At 42.9% G+C, this 19395-nt stretch overlaps 2 protein-coding genes across 9 annotated transcripts in view; one reads left to right on the top strand and one right to left on the bottom strand.

The window, feature by feature from the left end:
* Nucleotides 1-4937, top strand: part of APOOL (apolipoprotein O like) — a 31329-nt gene extending 26392 nt beyond the window's left edge. For all 8 annotated transcript variants that reach the window (XR_003993137.1, XR_003993136.1, XR_003993134.1 and 5 more), the window contains 3 exons: nt 190-326; nt 2176-2258; nt 4596-4937. The gene's annotated coding sequence lies outside the window, so the exon portion shown is untranslated. The remainder of the gene's footprint in view (nt 1-189; nt 327-2175; nt 2259-4595) is intronic.
* COL4A6 (collagen type IV alpha 6 chain) overlaps nt 1642-19395 on the bottom strand; it is a 127618-nt gene continuing 109864 nt past the window's right edge. Inside the window, exons 27-46 of the mRNA XM_030497413.1 lie at nt 18587-18808; nt 18182-18343; nt 16059-16229; nt 15209-15352; nt 14808-14933; nt 14302-14483; nt 13972-14035; nt 13400-13474; nt 12888-12995; nt 12041-12148; nt 11562-11633; nt 10908-11033; nt 10447-10563; nt 9673-9834; nt 8777-8875; nt 8358-8504; nt 7129-7245; nt 6180-6371; nt 5722-6008; nt 1642-4828 (exon numbers count right to left, since the gene is read on the bottom strand). Coding sequence (XP_030353273.1) covers nt 4568-4828; nt 5722-6008; nt 6180-6371; nt 7129-7245; nt 8358-8504; nt 8777-8875; nt 9673-9834; nt 10447-10563; nt 10908-11033; nt 11562-11633; nt 12041-12148; nt 12888-12995; nt 13400-13474; nt 13972-14035; nt 14302-14483; nt 14808-14933; nt 15209-15352; nt 16059-16229; nt 18182-18343; nt 18587-18808 — 2942 coding nt within the window. The 3' untranslated portion in view covers nt 1642-4567. The remainder of the gene's footprint in view (nt 4829-5721; nt 6009-6179; nt 6372-7128; nt 7246-8357; nt 8505-8776; nt 8876-9672; nt 9835-10446; nt 10564-10907; nt 11034-11561; nt 11634-12040; nt 12149-12887; nt 12996-13399; nt 13475-13971; nt 14036-14301; nt 14484-14807; nt 14934-15208; nt 15353-16058; nt 16230-18181; nt 18344-18586; nt 18809-19395) is intronic.

The raw sequence follows: 19395 nt of genomic DNA, 5'->3' as shown, positions 1-19395 counted from the left end.
TGAGAGTTTTTGACAGTAAAATGAACTTTAAAGGCAGAATAATTGAGATGTCTTCATGTTACTGCCTCGATGTCACGCGTGCAGTAGTGAGCTTTGTTATTTTTATATTTCAGTTGAAACTAACCCTTCATGTAATCTGCAGTATATTATTCCACGTTTTTAATAACCTCTTTTATCTCTCTTGCACAGCCCCATGCATCCTCAGCCATTAAGGAGACCAGATGCAGCAACAGACTATTTTTCTAACCAGTGACATCAAACAGAGATTTGGCTACCCAAGTGATAATTTGCCTTATGCAGATTATGCACAGGGGAGACAGTATCAGGTATGTATTAATAACATCTATTTATATATATTTTACCATCTTGTGTCTTGGTAATGAGTATGAATTATCATAATTCAAATTGGTAGTATCTATGTTACTAAGGAAAGATGTCAGCTAATAAAAAGCCTTAACACCATCTTTTTCTATATGGGTATTTTCTTCAGGAATATTACATAGCTGCTAATTCCATTCTAGACTGAATCAATTTTGCAATGTTTCAATCATTTTCTGAGTCATTTGCACTTAGATACTACAACTCCTGTAAACAGGGTTTTCACCAAACTGGTAGCCCCCTAAGAATAGACACTGCAGTCAATATAAAGATATCCCTGTGGCACTGGCAGAGGAATTACTATGTTCTGACTCTAAATCCTGAATAATGATACAACCAAATTTCCACTGATGCATGAAAAATATGACTGTTAATAGTTCTATCAGGTACTTTCCTCTTGGGAAGCACCTTTCCTTTGAGACTGAGGCTCCTGTTTGCCTCCCTCCACCACTTCATAATTCAAACTTGCTTAAGTTTCACAGGAAGTTGCTGCTGTGTTTCATGTACAAATAGTATGACATAGAAATTATTTATTCCAGAACTCCTGAAATCATTTATATAACTAAGTGATTTACCAGGCTTTTTTTCCCCCTAATGAATGATTTGTAGACAGATGTACTTACTGTAAGACCTTTCTGTGCCTAAAAAATCAGCTTCACCAAAATTGCTAAATGTATTAGTCAACTACCAATGTCTGTCTGGCCCATATCTCAATAGATCAGTATTTGGTGATTACAGTTGTTTTAAGCCTTTGGGTTATTTCTGTATAGGAGCATCAGTAATTGGTATAAATTATCATCAGTAAAAAAAGCTGTCATTTTTCTTCCTAATAGAGTGTAAAAAAGGACAAAATGGGTAAAGTTTATTGTAAAAAGAAGTGGTAAGATGTTACAAAAAGAAAACCCACAGCTCAGAAAGTCATGTTTCAACTGCAGAAAGAGTGGGGCTTTCATAAGTGAAAGAACAATTAAATACAAAGAAGCTGTGATATGCTTTGATTGATTATCTTTAATTAAGGTGTGAATATTACCTGTGTATTTTATTGTACAAGTAAATCTGTTGCTAGGTATGAATTGTATCAGAGCCTGCAACCTGATTTACCCATCTGAGGGGTGTTCTTCCTCTCTCCCTTCCTTGGTTTGTGTGCACTAAGTCTTAGTATGTTGTTATTTGCATGAATATCATCTCCTGAAGCTCTTGGTGAGTACACATTCAGAAGCAGCACGACATTCAGTTACTAATAAAGGAAATACATAGATGTAGTTTGATTAGAGACAGATTATTTTAATAGCAAGGAGACTGGGGAGCGTATATCATGCTACTGATTTAATTCTAATCTCTTCACACAAATACTAAGTACCAGTGCTTCCTATACCTGAAATGTCATGGAATGCTACAGGATCAACAGGTGATCCAAAAGCTGAGAGATCAGCAAGACCCTGTGGGCTGGGACATAATGGAAATAGCTATAACTATTAGAAAGTACTAAAAGTTACTGCAAAGAAAAGGTATGGAAGATATTTGGCATCTGTTTACTGTGTAATTATTAACAACTTTTTGTGCATACCTGATTTTAAAGTTTGCACAGCTGCTTCTAAGAATTCCTTAAATTGTTGCACATCTACTGGGACACGAGGTTCTTCTGTGATTAACCATATGATGAGAAGCACCTATCATCACAAAAATCTGCCCTTACTCAGAAGAAACTCATGAGAAAAGAGAAAGTCTTCTGAAATTTCAGCATGAGAAGTGCCAAATACACATGCTAATTGTCATTCTTCCTTGTTTGCTTCCCAGGATGGTTATATCCATATCAGGGGGAAAGGGGTTGTGTGCGTTCATATTTCTCAGGAAGGCTTGTCAAAGGCAGCTTTTGCCAGGTACAGTTTTTGTTTCTTGGTGTCCATTTGGCTCACCCATTTATTTGTGATGTTTGTTCCACTCTGTGTCCTGATCTCCCTCTGCATGCTGGTGAGCTGTGGTTCCAAATTAATGCTGTTAGTAGGACCATGAATTTCTCTTCACTATAATTATGAAGATTGTAGCATGTAGAGCCTATACAGGTACCAGCTGTACCCTGTCAGTGATTTTGTTTTCCCCTTAAACAGATCAATGTTTAACAAAAGAAAACAACAAATTACATACAGTTTTGACCTGTGTAGTAAGATCTGTATTGTTACACCAGTCACCTGCAGAATTAGGTAGAGGGTAAGGCTCTGTTCTCAGGCATAGCCAGAGTTTCACTGACACTGGCAGCATTGTACAAACGTGACAGAAGTACTGACTAATGTAGCAGCCTCAGCATCTAAGCCCAGTCACTTGTCCCTTGTTTCTTTTTCACTTTGTCTTCCTTTGATATCTTGTTGATCCTAACAGCAGAAATGGTTTCCCTTAAAAAAATGCAGTGGCTTTGTAAATAATGACAATAAGGGAAGCTATGGAACATTGATACCTTAACACTAACTAGCAAATTAAAGATACTGAAGTCCTGGATATATTACCCATTTTCCAAAAAGCCTCAAGCACATTATTTTAACATTTATATTAAATGATTATTTTTCCTTAGTATTAGTTTCACATATTACCTATCAGACAAAATCAGAATCTGTAAGTTTTTAGAAAGGTGTCAATATTGGCATTTCAATTCAACTTTCCACCCGTCCTTTGAAAAGGAACAGGAGAAAGAGATAAGGCAATCCTGGCAAATACACAAATAACCTGGCAGAAGCAGCTACGTGGAAGGCATGCCCTCATGCTGTTTCAATTGAAATGTTTCACAGAGAATGAAGCTTTCCTTATCAGACAAATAAAACTTGCTGGGTTTTCTCCCTGCTTAAAATCCTTTGCTGAAGATCTCTGAAAGCTTTCTCAAAAAAAAAAATTTTAAAATATGAATAGTTATTTTATGATATTTTGATGGGAAGAGCAAGCTAGGACTAAATCACTCTGTATACTGAGAGCAGTGTTTGTAAGCGCCTGGGCCTTTACAAGTTTCTCAGCTGAGCTTTGCTGTTATGTGTTCTTAGGTAGTGCCAAACTGCCAACCATTAGCTTTGATTTTAAAAAATACTATTTACAGTAGTAATTCATTGCTTGGTCTCACCTGAGCCCTGTCTAAGGAAGAGCTTTGTCATAAAGAATTGGAATAGCTTCTAACAAGTGAGTTAGAAAAAGAAATACAGTTTTCAAAAAAGGAAAATTCAGATACATCCATATTTTAAAAATTTAGACTTGAGACACGACTCTGGAAGTCTCAGTTTAGAAACTGCTTTATTAAATTCTTCGTTTTGGGATCTGATGGTAATGTATTTTCCTGGTACAAGATAGCAGTGATACAAACAAAAAAAACCCAGCCAAAAATATTAATACTGTTGTAAAGTGATATTATTTTATTGGCTGATGCTAATAAAGGAGTTTTGTGGTATTTAAATACACAGAGGAGAGTTGAGAGAAAAAACTTGATAGTCAGAGGCAAGAGGAACAGATAAGTTTAGGATTTTGACTGCGTACCAAATTGTGGCTTTCTGCCTCTGTCCTTTTATTAAACAGGATTGGACCACTTCTTCTATGACTGTGGAGGAAAGAACATCCCATCTGTTTAATAAGCAAAGCAAAACAAATTAATCTTTGAGTCATCCTAAGGAAGTTGGTTATCAACCCTTAATGCTCAGTGTTTCTAAGTCACCTGCAATACACTGATGAATTTCAGCTAGCTCTGTATTTCACAGGAGAATGAGCCTTCATTCCCTAACACTAGACCAAATACTGCTTGCAAAGACACTAGTAAAGCATAACTTTTGAAAAGTTATATGATCTTGAAAAATCATATGATTCTATGCGAAGTCTCTCTTGGACAAAGGGATGGTGTAATGAGAGACATCAGCTACTCTTCGATCTAAATGAGGAACTCGGAGAGACTTGCTGAGGTAGCCATAAATGAGGGAAGAACCCCACTGAAGTAAAAGCATAGCACCATGTTCCATAAGAAAAGAGGTTTCAGAGCACTGGTGTTTCCCTCCTCTGTGTGCAGTCAAACTCCTAGACTTTACACTTGATTGTTGTAGAATTCTGGCTGTCTTGATTCACCCATCAACCACACACAAAACAGGTTTATGAATTTATCCTTCTTCGCATCAGTGATGTCTAGTCTTAGATAACAAAGACTGTTGATGTTACTGCATTATTGTTACTACAAGTTCTTCATGCACACTTGGCAGCGGCTGACCCGTGTTCGAAGCTGTCCCGCTTTCAGAGTTTCTGAGGGAGGAGCACTTACGAACTGCTGCGACTGTTCAACCGTCGTCAGCCAGAAGCTGTATTTGTTTGCAAAGTAATGGCACGTTCCCCGGGCCCCATTGCATTCAATGAAGGGAGTAGCACGGAAATCCTCCAGGCAAGAACCAGGGGAGACAAGGGACTGGCCTCCACCTTCTGCACCAGCCGCGGTATGCTGAAAGAAACATGGTGATGTAAATGAGTGTGAAGGAACAGAGTGGGAGATAAGGAGGACAGTCCTCCAGTTCCATTGTTAAAAGGAATAAAACAGGCAACCACAATAATACCTTGGCTGTGTGTATCTGTCAGGGCTAGAGGTGAATCATCATAGAATCACAGACTTGTTTGGGTTGGAAAGGACCTTAAAGCTCATTCAGTTCCACCCACTGCCATGGGCAGGGACACCTTCCACTGGAGCAGGTTGCTCCAAGCCCCTGTGTCCAACCTGGCCTTGAACACTGCCAGGGATGGGGCAGCCACAGCTTCTCTGGGCACCCTGTGCCAGTGCCTCAGCACCCTCACAGGGAAGAAGCAAAGGAATGAACTTGGGCTGAATATACAGACTTGGTAACAAAGGAAAACCAGCTTTTCCCTTGCAAGCTGGGAAAATTTGGAAACAATAATGCTGACTTCATAATTTTCTAACAATCGTTCTTACACTAATGAATTTCTAGAAGAATGCAATGGAAAATGTTCTACTTTTTCCACTGAGAGAGGGGATTAAGACAATGCTGTAGCTTAATTAGCATTTCCACATTTAAAGGTTTGAAGAACAAAGAATATTTGTGACAATACAGTACTACACTGTATTGTCAGTGGTACACCAATGTACACCTCAGTAGTACACCAATGGTACTACTACAGCACAGGTGAGACAGACAGGTAAATAGGAACAAACCTGGAAAGCCTACAGCAGGCCAGCTGATAAAGAAGAAATGCATTAGGTGAAGAAGTTACGGGGCTCTAGTTCCCTGTAAGCAACTCACAGAATAGAGTTTCAGTCACCTAATCAAAGAGGAGATCTAGAAGTGTTTAAAGCTGCCTTTACCTTAGCAATAGTATCCTTACCATAAGGAAAGAGTATCCTATCCATAGGCTGCGCCAGCCAAGGGGGCACTGTGGGATGGTGATGTCCTGGCTGTGCACAGCCACTGCCTGGGATGGTGCCTCACACACCGAGCAGCGGCTGATGTACTGCGGGATCTGGCCACTGTCCACCGGCATCATGGGGATGGGAGCAGTGGTGGAGAGCCAGTAGGACTTGTCATTGCGGCTGGCGTAGTAGCACACTTCGTTGATGTTGCAGTAAATAAAAGGCATGGTGCTGAAGCGAGGCAAGCACGAGCCAGCAAAACCTGGAAAATGGGAGAAGTGGTCACACTGAGCATCTGCCAATGCTCCAGCTTGTACACACCAGAGGAGCGGTGGAGGATGGCACAAGTGATGCTGCTCCCAGTAGAGATTGCTCATTTGAAACAGGGTTTTGCCCTACATTGTTCATGCCTGACAGAATACTGTCAACTCACCGAGATCCTGGTTGTGTGACTTCTCCTGCCCCTCCACGTACAATAAGCTGTAGCCATCCCAGAGCTTACTCATTCCTATGGGACAAGGTGGGATTTGGTCCGACTGACTGTGCTTCACTAACGTGTATCCAACACCCACGCTCCGACCAGGCATTCCCGGCAAACCAAGCGAGCCCGGCTTTCCAGCAACACCTAGAAGACAGAAAAGGAGTCACTATTACTGATCTGCAATGTGTACATTAGCTGGGTCTATACCCAGTTTTGGCATTGCTGCCATTGTGTTTATGTCAATCTGGGACAACGAGGAGCCCAAGATTTGATGGTTGTTATATGTATAACCAGATTTACCACTTCCAAAAGCAGCCATTTCACAGTAGCACCTGCCTGTTTTCTACTTCATTTAATTTTATTTCTTTGCCCCAAAACTGGTACCAGTGTGTTAGCACATATCTCACAGTACGATAACTCTGAGGATCTCTAAGCACCAACCAAAACCTAATAAATTCATTTTTGCTATAGTGCTCTTCATGATGAGATTCCTTTGGCACAGAAAGGCCCAAAGTTTCACAAGTCTGGGGCAGAATCCAACCTTTCTCTCTGTCACTGCGCCTTCCCTCTGCTATCCATGCTCACAGCAGTGTTCACTGTGAATACCATATCGCTCCTTTAGATCTTCAAGATGATTCCCACATCCACAAAACATTAAACCCAAAAGATGTTCAGAATTGTACCCAGGGAAACACCAGCAGTGACAAACAACGACATGTGACATTATCTTCCTCACTGAAGATTAAATTTACTTCATTGCAGATACAAGACACAAGGTCATGGACATCCCCTGGTCTTCCTAAGGTAACTGGGTGTCAGGGAGGGTCTCTGCCAAACCAATAGCAAACAGAATTCTACTGATTGCATCTCTCTGATCTGTGCTCCCACAACATAAAATTACCTTCAAATCCTTGTGGTCCTGGAGCACCCGAAGGTCCTGGATCCCCAATTGTGCCCGGTGATCCAGGTAAACCATCACGCCCTTTCAAACCAGATCTTCCTGGCAAACCTTTTGCACCTGAAATTAAATACAATTATTACTGTCATTGTTTCCTCATACTAATGACTTTACTCCCGCAATCATATTCCAGAAAATGCTGTGTAAAATTAAAGCCAGTGACTTGAAGTAAATGAACCTGCCTCCTCACCTTTCCCAATATTCAATGATGAGCATCTGACTGACCAGTCTTTAAGAAGTCTCAGCGCAGTGAAGGGTGCTCAAAATTATAAAGGCTTAGAATTTAGTGGGATGTAAGAGGAGGTGCCTGCCTATGGATCAGGATTCTGAGGGTCCTGTCCTGACCCCAAACCAGAAAGCTCTGGCATGGGTTGGATAAACCAACAATAAGTGTTTGGGAAGTTACAAGTTAAAATATAACAAAACAGTATGAAGAGGCAGAAGGCAATTGCACAGAGCCAGATACCGAGTGTGTGATCAGTAATGGGGAAGGTTAATAGTAGTAAAAAGAAACATGTGACTGGGCAACAGATGGGTGAACAGTTGCACAACTTCTGTACAGATTGGGCATTAAAAATAGTATAAATCATTTCCCAGTGAACTTCTCTCTTTTCACTGCTCTGCAGCATCTGTTACCCAACTGCCTGCCCAGTATTAATAAAGGCTCACTCAGCAGTTACTCCCTATATTAACATTTAAAATTCCCTCAGTGGCAGAGCTGAGAAAGGAATCGTGGGGACTTGCTGGGCCCAGGAGAGCCGATTGCTGCAAGAGCCACCAAAGTCACTTTGCCAAACAGCATGAACCACCGTGGTGCAGGCTGGAGCTCCCAGCACTTCCTCAGCTACAGCATTTCAGTGGCAGTTCAAATGATTCTCAGTGATGAATCATTTTCATGACCACTCCACCTGCTAGTACCAAAGCTGGTATCATATCAGCTACATCACAGGCTGCTGCATGCTATTCGGGAAACCTAATTAAAAACACTATAAAAGTGCATGAACAGAATTTCTCGAGTACATTCTAATAATAATAAAACATGCTATTTGTATGCATTTTGCTAGAATTATTTTGTTTCTGAGAAAAACCTGTAAAGCTTTCTAAATCATTTGAGAAAGTGGTGGTGTTCTTCCATAAGGCCAGCATTTCAGTGGTCTGAGTGTGCTCCTTACCTGGTTTTCCAGCTGGGCCTTGAAATCCAGGATCTCCATCAAAGCCGGGGACACCATCGATTCCTGGCAGACCAGGTAAGCCTGCAGGGGCTGTGACTTCTTCTGGCTGTGGGGTTATACCTGGAGCCCCTTGTCGGCCAGGGAGACCTGCACATGGTGCAAATGACAGTGTAAGTACCCCACAAAAGATTCAGTTTTGATGATAATACTGACACAAAGGATCAGTATGTTAAACTGAGACTGCCCTAGTACATCAGCACTGGGTATCTTTGTAAGAAGTGGCATGTCGAATTCTTTCTGATTTATTTCCATCTCTAAGAAACTAAAGTCCCCCAAGTAAGCCCATGAAGGGAGCTCTGAAATTTTCCCCAGCCCCAACCATGTGCAATAAAGTACAACTTCAAATCCCCAGCACTCACCTCGACGGCCCATTTCACCTTTCAGCCCAGGGTAACCAGGATCCCCCATAGGCCCGTCTTTACCTGGCATCCCCATAAGGCCAGGCTCACCTCTTATACCTGCAAAGAAACACAGCTAAAGACCCCAGGGGCTAAGCACAGGGTCCTGATCCTGACCCACAGCTGGAGCACTGAGAAATACGCTGGTGGCAGCAATGGCAGTGGCATTTCAGCTCTGAGATGGAGGAATGGCTGCAGAGCCTCAACACAAGAATTTCTACTGCTACATAATCACACTTTATTGGAAGCATTCTTGCCTTCCTTGGGTAACCAGGGAAAGTGAGGAGTACACATCATTTCTATTTGGAATCCATCTCTATATGTACAGCACAGAGGAACGGGGATCTGCCAGCCCACAAGGACAGCATGCAGTTCTTCACCTTGCAATGGTTTTTGTGTGTGGTTTCTTTGAAACCCTGCTGCTAGAGTTCTTGCTTGCAGCTGCCCTCTAGTCTCCTTTGGCAGAGACCAAAGAGAGAGCAACCTGCTCCCTGTCTTAGCCCAGAACAATCCTCTTAGCCTCTTGGGGAGACCTAAATCCACCACACTATGCCTCTGAGCATACATGATACATGGAATGAAACAGCAGCTTGTCTTTACCTAGACAGCATATGAAGTGAATAAAGATGAGAAAAAAACATCATTAGGAACACACTGAAGAGCAACTGGAGCTGCCCTTGCTCTGCTGCTTTTGGAGGCAGTAGGTAAAAACCTGCATGGGCCAAAAGGGAAGGCTTAGACAACAAGCTCAGCTGTGCTTACACTTGAGCGAGGTCACACAAACCACACGACAGCCATTCACACCATCAAGGTGACAGCTGCCAGAGCACACCCAGATCCTTCCAGGGTAGGACTACCTTTGAATCCAGATGCACCAGGGAGCCCAATTGGGCCAGTGGGTCCCACATCGCCCTTACTGCCTCGCAAGCCAGGAACACCAGGGAAACCTGGGTTGCCTGTGTCACCTTGGTCAGAAGCTGGGCCAGGAGGCCCTCGCGGTCCTGGAGAACCTGGAAGACCTAGAGACAACAAGAGTAATTAGCACAATTGCTCCTGGGGCAAAGCAAATGCTGGCACTATCCCCAGCGTGTGTCTCTAGAGGCCATTTCATTGGGTGTCTGTATTTCCAGAGGTGCCATCCCAAAGGAAAAGAACCAGACCCCAGGGCCCATATCCACTTAGGTCTCAAACTTTTAAACCTTTTTAACCACAGTAATTCAGCAAGGGCCTCTTAAGAAGCAATGAAGCTTTGCTGCCTCCCAGCTCAGACAGGAACACTTCTAAACTTCACACAGAACGTCTGATTACAGCTGTGGAAACCATAGTCCAAAATGGAGCTGGTGTCCAAGTTAGACATACAGCGCTGGACCAAAGTCCCTACCTTAGTGTCCAAATCAGTACCATAATAGGGGAAATGAACATGGAGTAGGGAGCTTTAAGAACAGACTAAATCATATCAGGATTCAATAGGAAGAATTGAAAACAGATCTCTCTCAATCCCTGATCTAAACCCCAGGGTATTAAAGTGACAGTATTCATCCAAGTCATTTCCCCTCAGAGCTCTTTGAAGGAAGTATATAAAGAAACAGAAATCCTCTTAGTGCACTGTCCTTAGAGGCCTTTCTTCATACCTGAGCTCCCATCAGTTCCTGGATGGCCAGCATCCCCAGGTCTCCCACGTATATCAGAAGGAATAGAAGCTCCGGGTGTTCCTGGCAAGCCAGGCAGTCCCACAGGACCAGGGGGACCTAGAATAAGAAATGCAAAGTGAGAGTGTACCCAGAGCTCTTCGGTAATCTTCACAGATATGGACAGTAGTAGAAGCTGAATAGCATTTATATTGAGGAGAACAAAGAGACATCTTGCTACATGAGGGGAAATATCACACATTCTGCTGTTCAGGAGAGATATAGACACTGTAAGAACTGTGTAACCAACTGTTTCTCAAATATATAGCCACGTCACAGATCTAATATGTCAAAGTACTAACCACCTCTGTAGCTTCAGAAGTTCTCTTTGGTAATTCTGCTGACCATGCAACGCATTAACTTGAGCTGCAATAGTGCTAGGCTTCCAGAACATCAGTATTTACCCATGTCTCCTGATGAGCCTTTTGGTCCAGGGAATCCTACAGGTCCTCTGCCCAAGCCTGGAGAACCTTCTTCACCCTTTGGACCTGGGAGACCTGCAGGACCTTTCAGTCCAGCTTCACTCAGACCTAATTAAACATGGATAACAAAGATAAGAGAGCCTATTCAAATTGCCTAGTAGCAGCTAAATTACTACACAAACTGAGTTGCAATAAAACAATTAGCCATTTATTACTCTCTCTGCTGTTTTCAGTAGAGCAACAGAAAGAGATTTGATGTCTCTGGTTGTGCAGAGTGAACTTAAACAATCAAGATGCTGAGAGAAGATACTGCCCTGCTAAAGTCAAACATCCATTAAAAAGGGAAGAGTTCTATGATTTCATCCCATCAGCTTTCCAGCAGTGACACAGTCCTTCAGGAATTCAAGGAGAACCATCACCAGAAAAGCCTCTTCGACCCCACAGGCTGCATCCTATTCTCACTGGCATTAACGAAGACTTTGTTCACGCACATTTCTGTATCCTGATGTTTTTCTTCAGGTTATGATTAAATCCAGAACTGGGTGAAATAGGGGAATTTCGTAGAGAAAACTGCTCTTATGATGGACCAGTGTATACATTTCCCCAGCTATGACATTATTACACGTTTCCCTTTACCTGGTGTTCCAGGAGACCCTTTTGTGCCTGGCAAGCCATTCAGACCATTTAAACCTGGAAATCCATGAAACCCTGAAGAGACATTGGGAAGACAAAAGTGAGCAAACAGGCCAATAATCTAGTTAGGTGGAAAGGCATAAGATGTTTTATGGACACTAAAACATATATGAGATACCTGACACACAGGGGAAGGGGAACACAGCACGTAAGCCTTCACACAGGCTCCATCGCTCTCACCGGTTTTACCCTCAGTGAACACCCATCAGTGATCCAAATCAAGTGAGAGCCTCTCCCTTTCCAACCACTTCTCTGCTCATTTTGAGCAGCTGGTGCTTACACTAACATTGCCAAGAAAGGAGCTGGTTTCCCACGCACAGCTGGCCCACACATCAGAGTGCTGCCTGCCTGCTGATACACTTGGCTGAAACACTAGTTTTCTGATCCAATTCCTCCCCTCCATTTGCAGGCTTCAGATATACCTTTGGGTCCTGCTGTTCCACGAGCTCCAGTGAATCCAACAGATCCTGGCTGCCCTGGAGGCCCTGGTGGCCCAGGGATTCCTCTCGGCCCAGCATTTCCAGGGATTCCTAAAAACAAGCAGAAGAATGTTCCTGCACTACACAGCCAGGCTGGAACAGCTCATAGCTGCATCTTACAGCTTCTGTTCCTGCACTTAACTTGTAAGATGGGCGAACAAACTACTATGCAGATAAAGAAAAACTAGACCCAATTCTCTCCTCACTACCACTACTAGCAGAGCACTTACCAAACTGATAGCTTTTTCTTAATCATAGCAATGACATTCTTCATCATCCACTGAGTGACACACTGGAACAGTTCATGTACTGAACAAGTCATTCATTGTTTTTCAAATAAAATATTCAATAACAACTTTCCCTGTTCTCCCACCTTTAATCTTGATAACAATTTGGGAATCTACCTGCTACACCATGACCCAAAGACACTTGTAGCCATCCTTTTGGGTAAGTTTGGGAGGGAATGAACAGAAGTGTTGCAATGGAAGATTTTAGAGCAGCCTTGCCCACAAGCAGGTCCAAAGAAGCTGCTACTGCTTGTATCTAACGGAAGTCTTCCCTATTAAAAGAATTCCTTTAGGTTTCAGTTGTACAGGATTCACCACACAGTTGACCCACAGGATCAGTCACAATTGGACAAGGTGACACCTTACACTAGTGTCAAAGGTAATTCTCATCTTCTCGTTTAAGCCTCAGCTAAGACAGACCAAGCAGGGCTAAGGAAACAACAAGGTGGTGGTGTTCAACCGTCACACCCCAAACTGCAGAACTTAGATGCCTAATCCAGTACCTGCTGGTCCTTCTTGGCCAAGGTCTCCTGGGCCACCTTTGAGTCCATTCACCCCAGTGTTTCCTGGGTAGCCTGGTTCACCCTTGGGTCCTTCTCTCCCTCTCTCTCCTGAAAGGATAAAAACATACAGCATGGTAGAGCACAAGCCAAACTGGGGGAAGGCATGAAGAGAATGAGAAACACATTTTGCTGAGGCTGCAGCACTTGTATCTGCTTAGCCATGGTCTGGGCCCTGGACTCAGCTCCCAGATGCCAAATACCAGTGTAAGCTCACAAGTTCCACCTCAAGAAGTGAAGTGGGACCCAGCACTAGAATTGGGCTGTTCTCAAACATGTTCAACATCATCCAGATACATGCCCCCCACCTGGATTCCAGACTCCTCAAATCTCACTTCCAGGAGAGGACTGAAGTATTTAAATATATAGATTACAAGAACAATTGGGCAATGCTAAATCCTGTTTAAACTCCAGAATTCTTCATTCTTTATGTGAGCAATTGAGTGTTACTTTACCTGGGAACCCTGGGTCCCCTCGCTCTCCTTTTGCTCCAGCAATGCCAGGAATGCCAACAGATTCTCCCTGGTCACCTGGAAGAGAAAGACAAAGTGGGGAGGCCATTCCATAAGTGACTCTGGGAAGTAGTTTTCAGAGCTGCTTAATAGCCTTGTTTATGAAAATGAACCTTGCCTATGCTTCAAATCCATGCAACAAAGACAATAGTAAGTGATGTACCTGAGTTTGAAAATGCTTATAAACAGCAGTGCATGCAAATCCACTCATGCAAATGCACGATAAGACAAACATTTAAGGGTTATTCTACAACATCCTGCCTTTTATACTTTGGACACAAGGAGAAGGGTACCTCACGTACTGTCCAACATGCTTCACACAGTGCTGTGGCCAAACCTTCAAAGGACCACAGGCTTGGGACTGGACTCATCTGAATGAAGCCCCTTACAAGGGGACATGTATTTCAGAATCAGCCACTGGAGAGCCACTTTTAGAACACCACTCATTCATTTTAGTCACAAATATTAGCACTGTGTGTACTGAATGACCATGTACACTATGAAAGATGTCTTACCCTTTGGACCAGGGAGACCAATAGGTCCTGGGAATCCAAGTGCTCCTGTGATACCATCTGAACCCTGGAAAAAACCCAACCAAAATTAGCCTTTACTTTTTATTCTTGCTGTTCCAAGTTTGGGCTGCGTGGGATAACAGATTGCAAAGATGGAGGAAGAAAGACTATCCAAATTGTCGTCCAACAGTACGAGCCAGACAAAACAATCTGGAAGTTCTGTAAGGAAAAATCCTGCCAGCTTCTGCTGCTTTGCTACAGAAGTACCAATTAAAACACAGGATTTTCTTAAGACCACTTAGAGAAGATGAAGATACTTAAGAAGGTGTTTACCCTCTCTCCTGGCATTCCTGGAAATCCAATGATGCCATGTGTACCCTTCTGTCCTGGCAGCCCAGGCTGTCCAGGTGGACCAGGGAAGCCCAGGTCACCATGAAGACCTCTCTCTTTGCTTGCTGACCCAATTGGACCAGGGAGACCAGGCTGTCCACGGCTTCCTGGGATTCCTTTATCACCTGGGTTATACAAAAGGGTGTAATTTAATTTCATTTAATTTCATTTCATGATACAAACATTTCAGCTTATTTGGGCCAACTGACCTGTTACCCAAAGCTCCCCTTAAAGAGGGGGAAGGATGGCATTAGCTCTGCAGAACAGAGCTGCAAAGGAAAACTGTGTTCTCAAAATACAGAACTGCCATAGGCAAATCTTGCTAGAATGTGAATGGCAGAACAGAAAATAGTGCTACTGCAGGCACTGTCAAAAGCCAGACCACGCTACACTGAGAATAAGCAGTTACTGAACAACCAATACTGGCAAATAAGTGCAATGTGAAATACCTCTAGGCCCAGGGAATCCTCCAAGTCCAGCTAATCCAGGATCTCCTTTGTCTCCTTTGAATTGCAGTGCCTGTTCTGGAAGCCCAACAACAGGAAGACCAGGTGGACCTACATCACCTCTGTCACCTGAAGAAATAAGAAGTCAGGAAGTCTCCTTGCAAAATAATCTAACAGAGAAAGGGTATAACTCTAGAAGATGGCAGACAAAACCAGAACTTCTATGTCTCCAGATGTGAATTCATCAGTAAGCGCTCAGCATCTTTGGCAACCAGGCCAAAGTATTTCACAAGGAGGAAAAGAACACAGTATTTAGAAGAAAACATTAAATACACAGACATCTTGGAAGGGCCTCTTAAGACCCTCTGTGCACAGCCAGCAAAAGCCTTTCAGCTGCTTCTCACCTTTTTGACCTTGGAGTCCTATAATTCCAGGGCTTCCTTTTCCTCCAGCTGTGCCAGGAGTTCCTTTAAACCCATTCACACCAGGGACACCAGGCAGACCTGGCATGCCAGGGAAACCAAGCAGGCCAGAGGACCCTTTCTCGCCTGCATAGAGAAGTTGAGAAATAGACAGGGAAAATCAGTCTCTTTTGGTACAACGCATCCCCGCCTGGCTGGCAGGTGAAGGCAGCGTGGGTCTGGCCAACCACCCACTGCTGGGTAGTAAAACTTCATGGCACAAGCACAGCATGGCCACTTCTCTCACAAGTCTCCAACTCATGATACTTTCAACCTGCACTTCTCAGTTCACCTTCAAGAGCCTGGTCCTGCTTCCATTGTGAGACCAAAACCCAATCAATTTCCAAGAGAGCAACATGCAGTTACATAGCCCTATTGCTCTCCCCCTAAAATAACTCCGAATTGTCCAAGTGGCCAACTACTGTATTGTATTGGTGCTTAATGACCATACAAAATGTAAATTTTTACTTCCCATTTGCTTTGTGCTTCATTCTCTCCCTTCTATAAATTTTGTTCAGTGCTTGTCGTTTCTTCAATTTTCTTGGTTTTCTATCTTCATTTACACAATCCTTTGTCCATAAGCGCCTGAGGCCTTTAAGATGGATCTCCTTATGACCATGATTTGATAATTAAAGCCATCATTTGTAATTCATAACTCAGCAGCAAAACAAATACATTCCAACACTAGTTGGGAATTCTCTTCTGAGAAGTTAGGCCTAAAATCAGTATTAACAAGGTTATTTTTCTTGTGGGCCCAGTAATCCCAAGACTATTTCCCTAGCGGAACACATACCTTTTGGCCCAGAGAAACCTGGACGTCCATCTTGACCAAAAGGCCCAGGTGGCCCTAAGAATCCTCTTTCCCCAGGAGATCCTGGAGCACCATCAAGACCTGGGAAGCCTTTCATACCAGCAGGGCCTTGTGGACCTACATCCCCCATCAAGCCTTTGATGCCAGGAAGCCCTGAATCAATACAAGAAAGAACTCAGCAGATTGTATCACACAAGCAGGAGGACAATTTGCAGACAGCTTCTCAAACTCTTTAAACACAGCATTGTTTTAATGACAAATGGATCTTATGGCACATGCAGCCTACTAGAAGGCATAAAGCTTAGAATTGCAAAAGCATTAGTCATCTAATAATAAAATACCTATGAAGAGGGTTACTGCCTACATCACTACACAACTGGCAAGAGTGAAACCCCTTATGATGTGTCCATTTTTGTCTCCTTTACCAGTCCCTAAACTGTAGCTCACCAGTCTTACCTTTATCATCAAGGCATCCAAACCAGAATGGGGAGTATCATTAATGCCAGCTTCTGCTACCTACCCCATCCTCTGGGTGAGCCAGAGATCAGTTGGAGAGGCTTGTTTTAACAAGTTTCTTTTCCATCTTGGTAGTTAAAGTGTAGTCCTCAAGAACAAGTTGCTCCCTAAGGGACCAAGCCTCTGGTTGTGCTGTCACAAAACCAACATCATATGTACTGGTGTGCCTCTAAATGTTTCGGAATGTTTCTAGCTGAAGCTTTGTAATGGTTTATAATTTTAAATAAAGGCTCAAACCATTGAAAACAGAATGCCCAGATCGAAAAGGAGGAAGAGAAGGAAATATCAGGTGGCTTCTGAAAAATGGCATTTGCAGTGGGAGCACCCAATACTCAAGCTTAGTTATACTCAGGGCTTAAATGTTTAAAGTTATAACCCAGTGTTTTAAAGCAGAAGATGAAATAGCTGCTTTAAGACAAAACACACACAATTAAAATCTGTACATGAAAGATTTCATTGTAGGCTTCAGGCTTTGTTACTGTCTGAGCATTCTCACTACAATGGTTCTTTGCCTTCTGGTTTGATTAGCAATAATAAGGGGTATCACCTATGGTCAATGCAATTCTTGTAGCATTAAAAGCTAGGCTGTTAGTCCATGAGCTTTTATGCTACACTGCATTTTCTCACCTTGACAGCCTATGTGCAGAACCCACAACCAAACAGTGTGACATCAGAAATGGAGAGTTGATGATAAATGGAATAGAAACATGGTGAAGGAAAAAACAGACAAAATATGTAAACAGAAGGAACAAGGGTACAAAAGAAATTAATGATTCAGAGAGACAACAGCTGCAAAAAAACCTTCATCATCCTAGCAATGGGAGGTTTTAAAAACTGTTGAATGAATGTCCTCCATGGCATACACTCCAAAAAATGTAAAACAATGGAGAGGCAAAAGGAATGTTAATATCTGAATAATCGTTAAAACTCTATGACTTTCAATTTACATGACATGACTGCTTTCATTCATTTGTTGTCACTGTGCTCCAGCACTGTCATTCTGCATGTCAGAATAGATGAGTTATGCCACAGACCATTATCTACTAATTCCCAGGTCCCCCTTCGTGCTTGGTTCTCAAGTCTTGCATATACTGTTGTCATGAAACACTTGCAGCTTAAGAGATACTGCTGTACTCAAGTGGTGGGTTTTTTCCCCTTAAAGTGAAGGGAAATAGATTTCTGCCCCAGGGAAGAGAAAGAGAGAGGAGACAAGTGCTTGTTCTGAGGAAGCCAACAATTTTTCAATCTATCAGAAGTCACATTTCAAGCAACTTCATACATTAGAAATGAATTGTCAGGAAAATGGGAAATGAAAATTAGTCAGTGATACAGCAGCCAGCATGTAAGAACAGAGATGTTTAAAATATTAAGACATTTAAGATGCTTTCTCCTGTCTTTCTGCTGTACTTCTTACAGCATTGGGGTAGGAGTTGTCCAGCAGTAAGAGGCAAAAGGCTCAAGTTCTGCCCTCTGTTACCCCTGACCAGAGGTAGGAGCTCTCTTCTAGCAAATGCCAAATCTCTCTCACACTTCTTCAACATTACAACATTCATCTTAGCTACTTGTCTTCATTTGAGGATATTACATACCTGGTGCTCCTGTAAGGCCAACTGACCCCAAGGGTCCTGGTTTTCCCTTTATGCCAAAAGGACCTCCAGGACCAGGAGGTCCCCGCAATCCAGGGACACCTGAATATCCTGGATTACCCTGTTCGCCTTTAATACCCAGGAGGCCTGGTCTGCCATCTAACCCTGGGAACAGAGAGGTGGGAGGTTACAGAACAAATAAAACAAAATTCACACTTTTAGATAAAAAGTGAGTTTCAACAAAAGCCTTTAAGTTGCATTAGATTCAAAGAGAAAACCAGCAAATTGCCACCTGTGAGCAGGTTAGAGGGCTGCTAGCACAGTATCTTAAAGAGGTAGGAAAGACAAAAGCTTTCTGAAAGGGAAACAGCTTGATATTCCCAACATACAAGCAGTATCAGTGCTTACCTTTTGGTCCTGGAAATCCAGGATCACCTGCAAGCCCTTTATCACCTGGGAGTCCAGGTCGGCCACGCTCTCCCAGGGCCCCACTGTCAGCACCAAACACATCTCCAGGAGCTCCTTTCATTCCAGCTAAGCCTGAAGCACCCATTTTCCCAGGGAAACCATCTGTTCCATCCAGTCCTGGAAGTCCTTGTGACCCTTGCTCTCCTCGAGGCCCAGGGAAGCCTTAAAGAGAAAACCAGAAAATGTCACCCAGTAGAAGTGCAGAAGATCTGCTTCCAATAGCATCTCTAACAACAAAATCAATAGCTTAAAAATTTCTATGCAAGAAAAACTTGCTTGGAAAGTTGCAGAATGTTTCAGTACCAAATTAGAAACAATAATTGGTGACAGAAAGTGACGAAACTGTTTAAAACAGCTTTACAGGCTTGGTTTCACTAGATGGCAGATTAGGCACAAAGGACAAAAAAAAAGGAGGAACATGGCCATTTCAGGCTACAGACAGGCAGTATCTCACTACCACTATCCACCACAAGAGCTGTTAAAATGTTATATTCATCACAGCTTTTTAACTGTCTTCTATGTCAGACAATTTTTGGCTCTGTGCAGCAGAAAACACTGGCAGCCTTGGTACAAGGAGGACTGGAGAGTGCTCTCCCTGTATCAAGCAGACACCAAACTGCACTGCGGTGTGGATGTGCCACAATCCTCAGGGGTTAGGCCATGAAATCAGCAACCTCATTAAGATGACATATCCCCTGGCTAAAGTGAAAGGGTAAGAGATTTCTTCTCCCATATCCAGAGAAACCTGA

This window comes from Strigops habroptila, chromosome 9 (genome assembly GCF_004027225.2).
Source record: "Strigops habroptila isolate Jane chromosome 9, bStrHab1.2.pri, whole genome shotgun sequence".
NCBI classification, from domain to species: domain Eukaryota; kingdom Metazoa; phylum Chordata; class Aves; order Psittaciformes; family Psittacidae; genus Strigops; species Strigops habroptila.
This window is presented reverse-complemented; position numbering and strand designations above follow the sequence as displayed.